The sequence below is a fragment of the Solea solea genome, chromosome 13 (assembly GCF_958295425.1).
Source record: "Solea solea chromosome 13, fSolSol10.1, whole genome shotgun sequence".
NCBI classification, from domain to species: Eukaryota; Metazoa; Chordata; class Actinopteri; order Pleuronectiformes; family Soleidae; genus Solea; species Solea solea.
The window spans coordinates 15,270,149-15,283,793 of record NC_081146.1 but is presented as its reverse complement, the minus strand read 5'-3'; the positions used below and the strand labels follow the sequence as shown (position 1 = coordinate 15,283,793).

Here is a 13,645-nt window from a genome sequence, read left to right as displayed (position 1 = left end):
ATGCTGTGACACTTGTCTTGTCACCTCAGGAACAGATCTTGTCTTCATTTCAGTGTGTTTACATGAGGTGTAACCTGACGAGGGAGGACTTCATTTCTGAGCCTCAGTTTCAGTAAGGGATTTGTTTTAAAAGAGGGGTTTTATACTTTTACATCTATGTCAACAAACACACAGTGCTTTATGTTTAACTATTTACTGCATTCTTACGATACTGCCTAATAGAAAGCGGCATTAGATTTGAAATTTACAAGAATATTAAGGTCAAATTAAAGCATCCAATGAAATATTAATTAAATTAAAACCAATTTCCCAGCAGATGATACAACAGTACCACAATATTTGAAACATCATGTTAAATGCTGCCTCAAGCTCATTCACCTATTTTTAAATGTATGTAAATGCAATGCCACTGAGATCAACAGAGTAATAAGTCACAGTAAATAATGTACCCTGACCTAGACAAAATACACAAGCGAAAAGTAAAAGTACAGATCTGAAAAGTGCCCGTGTGCGCAGCATTCCATAATATACCTTCAGCTACCTTCCTTCACATGTGGCCCAATGTTCTGTTTGAAATAATTTACAAAGCTATTCTGTATAGCTGTATGCAAAGAAAGCATTCAGAAGTGGTCTCTATACAAACAGCTAAGAGATAGTACTGTCATAATCATACTAAATGATGCAGTGAAATGTATTTATTAACTCTAAAGGTCTTGACTAAAGGTTATTAAATTATAAGATTTTCAGATTTCTTATGGACTTGCAGATATAGTAGAGTGGCACTGTCATTTTTGTTTATTATACAGTTCTTTTTCAAGCCAAATGCACTAAAAGCCCTGGTGAACTGAGAAACTTTACTATAATCAGAGCAGTAGAAGTGCTTTTAGGCAGCAAGATGATCTACAGTCAGGTACAAACAGGAAGGACACTGATTAGTTTAACAGCTCTGTAATCAAAGAGAAAGCCATGTCCCCATTTAACCTACCTACACAGTGTTGTGATGTATCGTGAAGGACATTTAAGGTTTACACAACTGGCACTATCGTTAAAGGCAGCAGCTCAGTGTAAACTAAGACAGTGATAAAATAAAGCAACATTGAACTAGTAATTTATAACATTTAACATTTACCATCAAAAACATTTAGAAACAGTTGGGACATTTATCTGAAACTGGCCTTTTTATTTTATACAACATAAACTTTGCCTCTCTGTCATGAAGAGCTGAACATGTCACTTAGCCTTTTTTGTTTGTTGGCTGCCATTGTTACCACTGTTTGCTCTGTTGACCTTGTGTCACACAGCCACTGAGGTGTAGCCATCAGTCATTTGTCGTACTGATGTCCTCCACCAGCACCAGGGTTTGTCCACAGCATCCTCAGCTCGACCATGCTGGCTGCATTCTGGAACCTGAAGTCATCTATGACCAAGGTGTCCCCGTCTTCCTCTATGCTGGCCTCACACTCCTGATGAATCTGTCACAACAACATGCACACCAGACCACACTGTCGAAGTATGCTTGAGCACATAAAATAGTAACAAGGTTGTTTGTGCAATAAAACCTTATACAGGCTTTAAAATATGGTTAAATATGTACGTAAATAATTGAAAAGGACCTCTATGGGGTGATGAAGTGATAAAGCGATATCAAAGTATGACGCATACAATATACACCAAAAAAACAAGTTCAACAAGTTCTGTTCTGTTGTTCAAATATGAAATGTTGTCTACCTCAACACACAACATAAAGGTGAAAAACATGTTAAGATAACACAAATATAAGTGGATAATATGATAAGGATATAAGAATACTATCTCAGATAAGTTTGAGATAAATTAAGTGTTGTGCATGCTTTCTGATAAAGTGAGATCCTCACAACACTACCTCACTACTCACTACCATGCTAATTGCAGCAGTACTTGCCTAGCCTGGTGTGCAACAGCTGACATCTCACATTTTGAAGTGATATTTCCTTGTTGATAGGTGGGACTGACATTGGGGTGGTCAACTAACTGGGCCACAACCAGAACGCAAAAAAATATGACAAAAAGTGTGGATAGAATAGATGCTTTCAAGGCCATTATATATCAAATTACATCATGGACCAAAGGCATTTCTGTAAAAACCAAATGGATTCTCAGTCAACCAAAAAAGTTGAGAGAACATTTTATTTATTTATTTTGGCTGTTCCTGGAAATCTGGAGGAAATCCGTCAGAAAGATTAACAATGACTACTGTTTGTCCCAGAGTCACTTAATTGAATCCTGTAATTTTATTTTTCATCCTGAGTAAATGTTTTGAAATGGAGCCTCTCAAGATTTGTTTTATGTCAAGCTGTTTGTCATTCACAGACTGTTTTTAGCAGTAGCGCTAATGTAGATGACTGGAGAAGATTGGGGGATTGTTGCCCTGCCAATTTACAAACCTTTCTTTGCAGCCTCTGGTAGGAAGGACATATTTGTGTACATGAGGCCAGCAGCTTCTCTATGTCGCTTAACAGCAGCTGGGCATCTGACAACACTGCAAAGATAATGACCCAAAACACCTGTTAGTAGTTCTATTCCTTCCACAACAAATTTGAAATATTAAGACCTTTCTGCAGGAACTTATGTGTGTCAGCCACTCTTACTATTATAAAAGTCTAAACTATTACTATTTAGGATAGACCAGTTCAAGTTGTGGATTAAGAGATGTATCTCTTGGGGAAAGAAAACTAGAAAACATGGAATGTTTATTTACATTAATAGAGTAAACTGGTCTGATTTTATGTCACTGACTCTGATCATATAACCTTTTAATCAAGGGTGATGTGATGTTATAGCCAAACAATTCTACATGTTCCCTAAGCCTGTGCAAGAAAAAGTCTGTTAAAAAAAAAATAGGATCATGAAGATATATATATAATACATAGATGCTTTACACTGTAAGTAAAAATACTGTGTTAACTCTGAGAGAACAAAATCAGAGTGACAGGAGCCAAATCAGCTGATATACAGAAGCGTTGGCCTTACGTTCACGAGTCTTTGAGATGCAGATCTCAGGTTTGTCTTCACTGGTCATGTTGTCGATATTTGCAGGTACGTCCACAAGCCTCGATCTTGTGGATCTCCTGACACCAGATTGATTGCTATAGGAGATTTAGAAAATAAAACTAGTTATCTAATTAGTGATACTTAAAATACAGTAATTATGCTCAGTACTATCAATATGCTTAATACTGTTATATGTATTTTCTTTAACATATACTGCATAAGTATTGTGTATTTACTAGACATGCAGGCAAAAAAAATTAATATTTTGTTACATACATGATCAGTAACATGAGTCTCAGGGCCCTGATAATAAATCTAAGAGAAACCTATTAAATAAGTGTCCCACCACAGGAGCCAGAACTACACAAAGAGGGAAACCTCTCGGCTCGTAAGGTCAGGCTGTTTGGCTGAGAATACAATTTATTTCAGAATCTCCAGTAAGATGGTCACATGATCATCATTGATAATATGTCACTTACCACTTATAGTCATGCAAGAACTATCACAAATCAAGTCTAACTGTCAGGATGCTTCTGTCTGCAGGTAAAAAAAAAAAAGAAGACATGTTGATATGGTGTTGAGCATTTCTTATAAACATTCATATGGTTGAATAAGTTGCTAACTTTCTAAATACTTAACTACTTCACATTTCCACATGTCCTTGTCAGTTATTGATACTAATATTTGTTAGAACTTAACTAGATTGATTAGCTCATATTAGCTAACCAGGGTAAAGTTTTGACCTCCCAGTCAAAAAAAAAAAACATCGCTCAGTTCATTAGAATAATTATTTCATTTTAGCTGTCCCTTAATGACAAATAAAGAAATTAGCAGCAATACTCATCCTTAGTTAAGGTGGGAGCTTCTCTTTGAAAGTTAGTGAACACTAGCTAAGTGTCGTGTTCCTCACCAGCTTAGCCTGCAGTTATCATTTGTTATTATTTGTTGTCTGTTAGCTGCATAACTCAAAAAGTAAAGGACAGATTTCAATTGAATTTCCTGCGGATGTGGTTATGGCTCAATATTTTATTGGTGATGTGAACAATTGTTGACCTTACAAAAAGGGAAAATGTATTGCTTTGTGGAAATATTCATTTAAACCAATAATATAATATAATATCATGTAATATAATATAAAACATCGCGATTAGCTATTACATGTTAAAACGGCTTGTCAGAGGTCATGTCGTGGTTTTATTTTGAAAGGTCTCCAGTCAAGTGACTCCCGGAAGTTTTTGTTTCCTCACCTGTCAGTTCTGACACTGTGCGAGTGTTCATCCTCGTCTCTTTGGCTGTTTACCAGAAACAGGTCTTCTCTTATCAAGAATAAATGATCGCGCTGTGTGCTCGGCTGACACCGGACTGAGGACAGCATCCAAAGCGGTTAGTGGAGGTCGAGAGAGAAAATAATCGACTGCTTTTTTGGTTCACCTAGCCACAAATGACGTTAGCTAAGCGCTAGCTAGCTGTTATCATAGATCGGTAGTTTTATTCGCTGTAACGTTCGGCATTGTTATTGGTTCTTTGTTCGTCTAAGTCAATGTCTGCTGACTGTTGTGTTTTCATTTTTCCGTACATAATATCAGTGTCTTTCGTTGTGTCTCGTCGGCTGTCCACACAGCTCACGGAAGCTAACACTATAACCTTACCTTGAACCGTACACGAACGAGTCGGTGATTGTTTACATCCTGACTGAGGCTGTTTGAACCACATACGCCCTCTTGATTTATGCCATTGTAATGTTAGCATTTAGCTCTCGTATTTAATCTCATTGTGTCTAAATACATGACTTCTTACTTCGTGTCTTATATTTGGACTCATGTTCACTTTCGTTTTAAACACTTGTCTTGCTGGGGGTCGCTCAGTTTCATACCCCTCTCTGAAGTCGTCCATGAAAGTCAGCGACGCTTCTTGTATCTTGGTTTCTATCGCTGGTGTGGCTCTCATGGACTGTCAAGCCTTTCATTTGAAACTTACTTATTTTAGAGCTTCGGCCTTCAAGTGTTAAAACTTGGCTCCTCGGTGTTTGCTGCATCATTGCATGCTGACATCATCAGCAATAGCATTAGCTGCACTGTCTCAGCACTGCCACAAACCGAAAGTGTTCTGCAGTGTGTTTAACTCGTTTTTGCCACCTTTTTAAGACATTTTCTAGTACAGACATTGCCTCATTTATGGAGGATTTCTCTCTCTCATATTTGTCTGAATTGATGAAATTCTTGCTGAGAGCCATTGTTTTTTGTACAGTCCCTGTAACAACAGGCCAGTCCTCAGATCAATGTGTTTTCTCCTCACTTTTGTTTTTAAAAAGTAGCTACATGGAGAGATATTATGTAGATGTTTATAAATCAGACACTGTTTAATCCAAATCAAAACTGTCATAAGTAAAGTTTGTTAGCGTAAGAATCTAAGAATCTAGCGTAAGAAGTAAGTACTTCTTTGCCACTTTCTGTAAACAAACATGTTTCAGCTTGTAGCTTTGCTCAGCTTGATAGAAAAACTAATTGTGTGTGTGTGACTTTGAAATGCTTTACCACTCACATTGTGCTGCCTAACGTGTCCACTCTTTTAAAAAGCAGCTGAAAACCTGGCCTTTAAAACAAGCTTTTAGTTGAACGAGGGTTTTAAAAGATTGTCTGTTTTATATTTTGTATTGTATTGTGTGCTGTACTGGTTGTAAAATGTACTTACTTGCAAAGAGATGCATAATCAAAGGAGAGAGGAAAAAAATCTACTAATCTTAGTATTTGCAGATCACAGATTATCAGAAAACAATACCAAGAAAAAGCCTACACAGAAAAATGACACAGTTACAGCACTTGTACAGAACAAAAGTATCAGTGAGCACCATCTCTCTAAGATGTCCCCTTAATCATGTGTAATAACAAGACATTTCATTTTACCTCATGCCTTAGGATAGAAAGTCCAAGTTCAATAAACAAATGTTATTTTCATAATTTTGATCCAAACCTCTTCCTGTCATCCCTAGGTCATCTAGCTGCTACAGCGTAGGCCTGTGCAAGCATGGAGCCTCTGGCAGTGGATGATGACATCTGTATTCTGAAACACGAGACAGCCTTCACCACCTCCGGCGAGAGCCCAGTATCTGTGTGTGCTGGTGACGAGTCTGTCGCTTCCCACTTTGCCCTGGTCACAGCCTATGAGGACATCAAGAAGAGGCTGAGAGACACGGAGCGAGAGAATACTCTGCTAAGGAAGAGGGTCAAGCAGCTTGAGGATAAGGTATTGATGCACATGGCCAGGAAGTGGTGATTTCTGCAGAGTTGCATGGAGAGGGTAGAAGAATAGAAGCTAGAAAAAGGAAATAACAGCTCATGGAGAGTGATTAAATTTTTTTTTTTTTTTTTAAATACTTACTGCCTATCTAGAAGTTTTAGGGCACTACTTTGTTTTAATGTCTGTCAACTTCTGTGACCAATGGCATTTAGATTTGAATGATGTGAGTGAAAGTTTGTCTTATATATTCACAAACTGTCAATGAGTTTAACTCGAAAAACATGTGCATATAATGCACAAGCATGTCTTGAATAATCCTGCTGCAATAACCTTTCACAGGGTTGTGCTATTGTTTAAATTTAAGGGTAGGTCACACTTGACACTTAAACCTGTAGAAGCTGTTTTGTTTAAAAACAAAACTGCATACATGTTTCCCATACCCCCTGGATGTGTTCCAGTAAAGTGAATGAGAAATAATTATACCGTGTGGTCATTATAGCATTGTTTAAACAACAAATCCAATGGTGCCCCCCTAGAGTTTTTCACAGAACTGTATGAACAAACACAGAATGCTTAGAGAAAACTGCAAAATACTTAACTGTGGGCCCTAACCCTAACCCCATCTGCACACCAACATTAATACACCTGTGGCCTAAAGTGAAAGCTAAAACCAATGAACCAACAAATCTTCCGTCTGTAAACATAGAGGAGGTCTGGGAAAACATGACATGTTTTGGAGCGCTACACATATGAAAACAAAGCTCCTGGCATTTAATAAAAAAATAAAATATTTTACTATTTTAACAGAAAAAGGTAACACAGATGGAACGCAAAAGTGAAAACATATTGAAAGATGTGCTCTTCTCATCTCTGTGCAGCTCTTCAGGCCTGATGCACCTCCATCAGAGGGTCCCCAGTATGTGAATAAGGCCTTCAGTGCTTACCGAGGTATCTATATAGAAAAGGAAGATCTGCAGATGGAGCTGAACAAACTGGTGAGTCCACTGGTCTATTTGAACCTTCCTCAAACTGACACGATCATGTATGTTTCAAACCTGAGAAACAACAAAGAAAGAGATAGAAATATCTTCTGCATTTCAAAGCTTAGGTAGAAGGTTATTTTTATTTTAACATACAAATATAACACAAGTGCATTGATCTTACCAAAGGGGAGAGTTTTCTTCTTCGGTGTGAATGCTGACTCTTCCTGTTTATTATCCTTCTCTTTTAGAAAAAGGAGAAGAGTGAGAGTGAGAGGTTGCTGATGGAGCAGCTCCAGGCCAAAGAGTGGGAGCTGCTGCAGCTGAGGACAGAAATGGATACCAGCCAAGGTACAGGTAGAGCACATGGGCCCGCTTTGTTTTCTTTATAGCAGCTGAGCAAAGCTTTGTAAAATGCATCTGCAAAAAAACCATTGCATTTAATATGTGGCGTACACCTTTTAAAAAAACAGTGTTTTCTGTGGATTTATCTTCCTATAGAGTCACATGACTTAGGTGGCAGCTTCTGCAAAAAAGCTCCTGCAAAAATGATGGAGCCCGTGCAGCTTTCAAGCTGTCAAGAGTTCACTGCGCACATTAAATACATAGAGATGGAGCAATATATCACAGAATCTGACAGACTGACTACATCTGACCCTTATGTGCTTTTCACATCTATGGAGAACAAGACATTAAAGCTTGAAAACATTGGATTCTGTACCTGATATAAACAACAGCTTCACTTTTTAATGTTATTTATTTGACTAAATATTTAATTTATCATTGAAGAGAGTTACGATCGCCATCATTGAAATGATAAGGAATTCATATCTTAATTTGTTATGAACTAGTGATTTTTTTTTAATTATTGTCAGTGATGAAGAGCCTGAACAGCCCTCAGGATTACTGGCAGGTGGACAGGGTCAGCACTGAGCTGAAGATCCACAAACTACAGGAGGAGCTTGAGAGAGTGACACTGGAAAACAGCAGACTGCTGGAGAGAGGTGGGGTAAGTACGCTGTACAGCCACGGGAGCATAATGTGGGGAAAAAAAGAGGTGGAGGAAGAAGAGCCAGAGAGAACAGCGGTGAAACATTTCGCTGAGAGAGCTGTAACGAGGCGACAGGAAAACAGCGGACGGAAGGTGTTGGGGCAGAGAGAGACAGGGTGACTCTGGGAAGATGTGGAAAGAAAAGAGGAACACACAGGTCGATAAATTAGTTCCTGAAGTATGAAAGAAAAAAGGAATGGGGGAAATAAGTTAAGTTTGGAGGAGAGCCGAAGTTTGTTTCGTGATATTGAAAAAAGACTGAAAAACAAATTCTGACACCCTGGTTTTCCTAACTCACTCTGTTTTAGGAGGAACCCCACGGCCTTAATGGACCAGACTTGGGCCTGACCTGTGACACAAAGTTTAATGCAAGGTAGAGTATTTTATACATGTATACACATTTGTACAGTAAATGAAAGGTGGGGTTAGTTTGGGACTAATTTGACTGGTCAGACAGGTGATCTGCACAAGAGGTGTGTGTGTGTGGGTTTACCATTGCATTCTGTCAATATGGGATGTAGTTGTCCTCTTTGACCACTAGAGGAGGGTGTAGCTTTTTACATTTCAAGTCTGTCTACATATCAGACACAATGCAAGCCAGCTGCACCCATAAGACTTGCATCCATGAGACAGATTACATTTTCAGGTGTGTGGTAAAAGCCTCATTTCTCTGAGAGATAATTCAATCAATAATGACAGACTTATATTTCGTGAAGGAAAAAAACAATATTTTGCAGTGTAACTATTTCTTGTTGGCACTTTATTTATCCAAAGTGTTGTTTGTAGATGTTTGTATGACTCAGCTACACATACAAAACTACCACTTCTAAATACTGCTGGAAGTAGCAGAAGGTTCAATACAAGCTGCTGGATCTGTCAACTTATTGTATCTAATTACTGTAGCACATAATATGCTTTTCCTTTGCGGGTCTCCGACATACTGTAATCGCGAAATGTACCATAGTCATTTGAATTTGCTTTTTGGTAAATGTCATCGTCTATTAAACTTGTCTGTGGCTTCACACGAGTACAGTCAGTGATTGTGCTAAATGGGTCAAATGAATCCAACTATATTGCAGGAATTCAAATTAATCAACATGCCCTCACTAGGAATTTCCGTAATTTTGTGAACAGATAAGGCTTTAATTATTAAATGTCCTACTAATTTTGATCAAATTCATGTCTGCTTTGATAGTTTTAATTTCACCAAATGTGGATTTGAACATGGTCTCAGTTAAATAAGTGAAATAAATATGCACATCAGTAAAAAAAACCTAAAAAAAACGTTTAAATGGAGCTTAACACGGTTTCTATGCTTTACCACGTGAAATCCTGTCTGACAGATATTCTACAACAACGCTGGCTTTGAAGAGACGCAGCAATGCTTTGAGCATATTGCTAAAATTCAATATTCTGTTGATGTGTAGTGAGAGGAACATGCAGCAGATGTGCCAGGCTTTGAACAGTGAGGTCAATCGTCTCGTCTCAGAGCTGAAGCACCAATCGGGCCTGATCAGTAAACTCAGGCCGCTGATCAACGAAACAAGACAAGGTAAGGAATAATACAGAGACTGTGGTGCATAAATCTGTACAACCTACTTTCTGTGTTTGCATTTGATAACACCCCCCCCCCCCCTCCCCCATGGACTGCTCCACTGCTGCCTTTCTCACACCTACATCATGCGTCCCCTATATTCCCCTACAGAAACTTCTCACAGGTTACCACTAGCACGCAGGAACTGAGCGACGCGAGTATTGCAGGCGTTAATGTGATTGTAATTTGACATTTCAAACCAAATACAAATAGACTTGGTGACCCATCATGGTCAATTTGTGTCGTACTATAATAAATTTCCTTCATATAGCATTTTGAAAATGTCATAGCTCACAGAGTTAAAGAAAAAAAAATGCCATACTTCTCCAGGATTTCAAGAAAATTAGTAATGTTTGAATAATCCTGCTAACAGCAACAACAAAACCTCTTTAGTGGTAGTAATTCATTTGATTATTTTTTTTTTAATCTGGGTATAGAATAGTGTCAGATTTGTGAATCCAAATCTTGCTTAACTGCACAGGAACAAATGTAGCAAACTAACTAAGTGAAAAGAGGGAGTCACTCCTGACTCCTCACGCCCTTTTAAGAGGTACTTCTTAACTGAGAAGATTTTCTTCTCCTGCTCCTTGTCACAATTTGTATGAGGGTGTGCAATCAGACTGCTAAGAAACACTGATAAAAGACATCATAAAATGGTCTGTTTTACCTCTCCCCTCCCTCTGTGCTGATGCATTCTATCCTAGAGGAGATTACCTCTGTTGTCAATTCCCTCAGACTGTCAGAGGAGGAGACCAGGAGGTGAAAATTGGAATGAAATATGGCAAGAAAATAAATCTTGGCCTATTTATTCCACTGAATAAGACCGTAATCCTGTAGCTTTAATGAGACGGCTGGAAAGAAATGGAAGGAGGAGGAGAACGAGAAGCTATGTGTTTGGTTGGATAATACATCTGTATTCTGATAATGTTCCTTCAGTGGAATCACTTCTATTCAAATGACAGACTCAGGAGAGGGTGGATGGATGAAAGACCATATAATACTGGTCAAAAGTTTTAGATTATCCCAATTTTTCCTCTTCTTTTTTGGACAAATTCAGTCATTCAAAATTAGTATTATAGTATAATATAATGGTACAAAGGAAGAGGGAAAGGAAAAAGACTGGTACAAAAAAATTATAGAGAAAAAAAGTTAAGTCATGTTCATTTATATTTATTAAGAACAAGTCTCGTCATTACTTTGTAGTCTTGTCACTTTTGTTGGTGAAAATCTTGTGTTTAATGGCAAACGCACTCAGCTGCTAATTAAAGTTCCACACGTCTTGCTCAACATAATAAGCAGCAACTGAAAAAAGTGGGGGCATCTCAAACTAAGTCCTGGAAAGATGTGTAATAAAAAAAAAAAAATTGAGTTGGAGGAAAGAATTGATAGTGATTTACCTGCACGATATAGTAAAACAATAGAATTTCCTGCACTTCGCTCACCACCTTTGTAACAATAACAAGTTATCAAAGTAGAAATCGCATCAAATAACACTCACAAGAAATTGGTAGCTAAAATATTGACATCACAAAGAGGGACAAACATTTGAACCTGTTTGTGACATGTGACCCGTTTCTAACCACACTAGCAATATTTGCAAAACACTTTTATTGCTCTTCACTCTCACTTTTCCTCCCTCTTTCCTTCACCTTGCTGTCTCTAGCTTCCTCAACAGTTCCAATACAGTGTCTGGATGACGTAGAAAAGAACAACCACCCAGGTCCTCGGGCGTCCGTCCCTCGTCCCCCTAGTGCCCCCCCACTCCCCTCGTGTTCTGGACGTCCCTGCCCTCCTGTCGGTGGCCCATCAGGCACCCTGTTGCCAGACAGCCTGAAGGAGGACTGCTGGTACAATGGACCCTGGCCCTCACATAGCTGTTCAGAAGAGGCTTTAGCTGGCAGCAATGCCGTCCTGCCCCCGCCTCCCTTAAACCAAGCTTCCCTGGACGAGAGCTCGAGGTCCTTCCCTAGTCCTCCCAAGCCCAGTGACGCCATATTCTGGGAGGGACACTCTGCTGCATCCAGCTCCTCATCACTTATGGGAAACTGCAGTCCTAGGAGCCCTCCTAACACTGAGTGGGCAAAGCCCTATTGAGAGCAACTTTGACCGGATAATAGATGATTATGAAATAGTTTGCAGTTGGACGAAACAATGATGACTCGATGGATGACTTGACTCTGCAACCCTGCCACATAGCTACCACCTAACCTGCCTTAAGCTGATTAGACCACTCCCCTGGCCTGGACCTACTGGTTGTGGGAACTAACTGAAACCAGAGGAAGCCTTTCAGAGGTGAAAACTCTGCACACCTGCTGATTTCTCTGCTCACTGCACTGGTGAACTTATCTGACCATGCAGAGGGAAGGTTGAGGAGAGAGGCCCTCAGTAGAATCTAAAGTTTTTTCTGCGAGTGTGTGTCCTTGTGTGCACATGAGTCAAAGTGTGTCCCAGCGCGCATACGAGCAATTTAACTTCAGTGTGTGCATGTACGCACATTAAAAAGCGCGTGCCTGTGTTTGCAGATCAGTGTGCGGGCATCTCTTGCCTACCAGTTATCTGCATCTCATCATAATGAACCCAGTAGGGCTCAAAGAGCCTCTTTTCTTCATTCATTATGCCCAGTGATCACTGCGGCCACAGCTGGACACACAGCAGAATACTTTGTAAAACTGTATTCAGTAAAAACGCAGGTCTTTTTACATTTGATCGCTGTATAGTATTCAAGGTCCCATGTATGTCTTGTGGTCATGTGAAGAAACTGTGTAGGTACAAGGACTTGATTTGGTTGTTTCTCTTCTGTGACTGAAGGTTTAACTGTAGGGTAATCACAGAGTTTTTGATCTAAATTTTAAAGGCTACCAAATAAACCCGTCTTTTCTCAACTGTTTTCATATCAGTCCTTACACATCATTATCCAAGAAGGAAGTTAATCATTATATGCTTACCAAATCGTTTTTGAGAATGCAGTCACAATGTTTGGATTTATGAGATTAATGAGTCGCAAATAATAAACTTTGATCTTATGGTGTGTCGCTGTCTGAAATAGAACATTATCCACAGGGGCACAAGAACAACTGTTCTCACAGAAATTTCACAACTCCTGCAAACCTGTATAAGCCTGCCTGTTATCACATATTCAGTTTACTTAGAACTAATTCTGTTGGAAGGGGACATGTATATGTAATGCTGTGAGTTGTTGGGTGTTTTTTTTTTTCCCCCGTTAAGGACTCGTGGAATAGAATCCATAAACTCCTCTGTATTTCTGAAACCTGATTGGGTTTGTGGAGATTTTGAACAATAACAAATGTATTCTAAACTCTGTACTGTGCTGGTGTTAAACTATGACACATCTGTTTGGCAGTATGAGGTTCTCTCTGATTTCGATTTTTTACAAATAAACTGAAGGATGTACAAAAGAAACACACATTATAAACAGTACACAACATACATAAGTGGAAGAATGTGCATATCTGTATAAATGTAAATGGTGGGCTTCAGTTCTCTGCCACGCTGTTCTGCACTCCAAAACATATATATATTGTTTGTGGTTATTTTCCTCCCTCGCCCTAAGACGTCTGATCTGTCTGCAATGGTGGCAACTTAATAAGTGCGTTAACATGCAGACATGTGCAAAAGTGACTTGACAAATAGGTGCACAAAGCACAAAGGGCACGTATCATTGAAAAAAAGGTTGAGTTTTTTGCATTTTCTTCTTTTTTTGTTTATAACTGTGATCTTTTTGTTCATTCATTT

At 38.9% G+C, this 13,645-nt stretch overlaps 1 protein-coding gene across 2 annotated transcripts; it reads left to right on the top strand.

The window, feature by feature from the left end:
* The first annotated feature begins 4,196 nt into the window (after window positions 1–4,196).
* azi2 (5-azacytidine induced 2) lies at window positions 4,197–12,915 on the top strand. Of its 2 annotated transcripts, none has more exons than XM_058647968.1 (8): window positions 4,197–4,413; window positions 6,020–6,273; window positions 7,146–7,262; window positions 7,499–7,604; window positions 8,123–8,256; window positions 8,607–8,671; window positions 9,726–9,850; window positions 11,556–12,915. In XM_058647968.1, exons 2-8 carry the CDS (start codon window positions 6,055–6,057, stop codon window positions 11,984–11,986), a joined length of 1,197 nt encoding a protein of 398 aa, XP_058503951.1. In that variant the 5' UTR covers window positions 4,197–4,413; window positions 6,020–6,054; the 3' UTR covers window positions 11,987–12,915. The 2 variants fall into 2 exon arrangements, with proteins under 2 accessions (XP_058503951.1, XP_058503952.1); XM_058647969.1 differs by having other exon boundaries at window positions 4,202–4,413; window positions 7,499–7,598.
* Window positions 12,916–13,645: the final 730 nt, after the last annotated feature.

What these genes read in the sequence shown, in the direction of transcription:
- azi2 (XM_058647968.1), top strand. Translation starts at nt 6,055, where the DNA reads ATGGAGCCTCTGGCAGTGGATGATGACATCTGTATTCTGAAACACGAG. An exon ending in GACTGCTGGAGAGAGGTGGG is followed by an intron (nt 8,257 to 8,606) that starts GTAAGTACGCTG and finishes ACTCTGTTTTAG; the next exon opens with GAGGAACCCCACGGCCTTAA. An exon ending in GATCAACGAAACAAGACAAG is followed by an intron (nt 9,851 to 11,555) that starts GTAAGGAATAAT and finishes TGCTGTCTCTAG; the next exon opens with CTTCCTCAACAGTTCCAATA.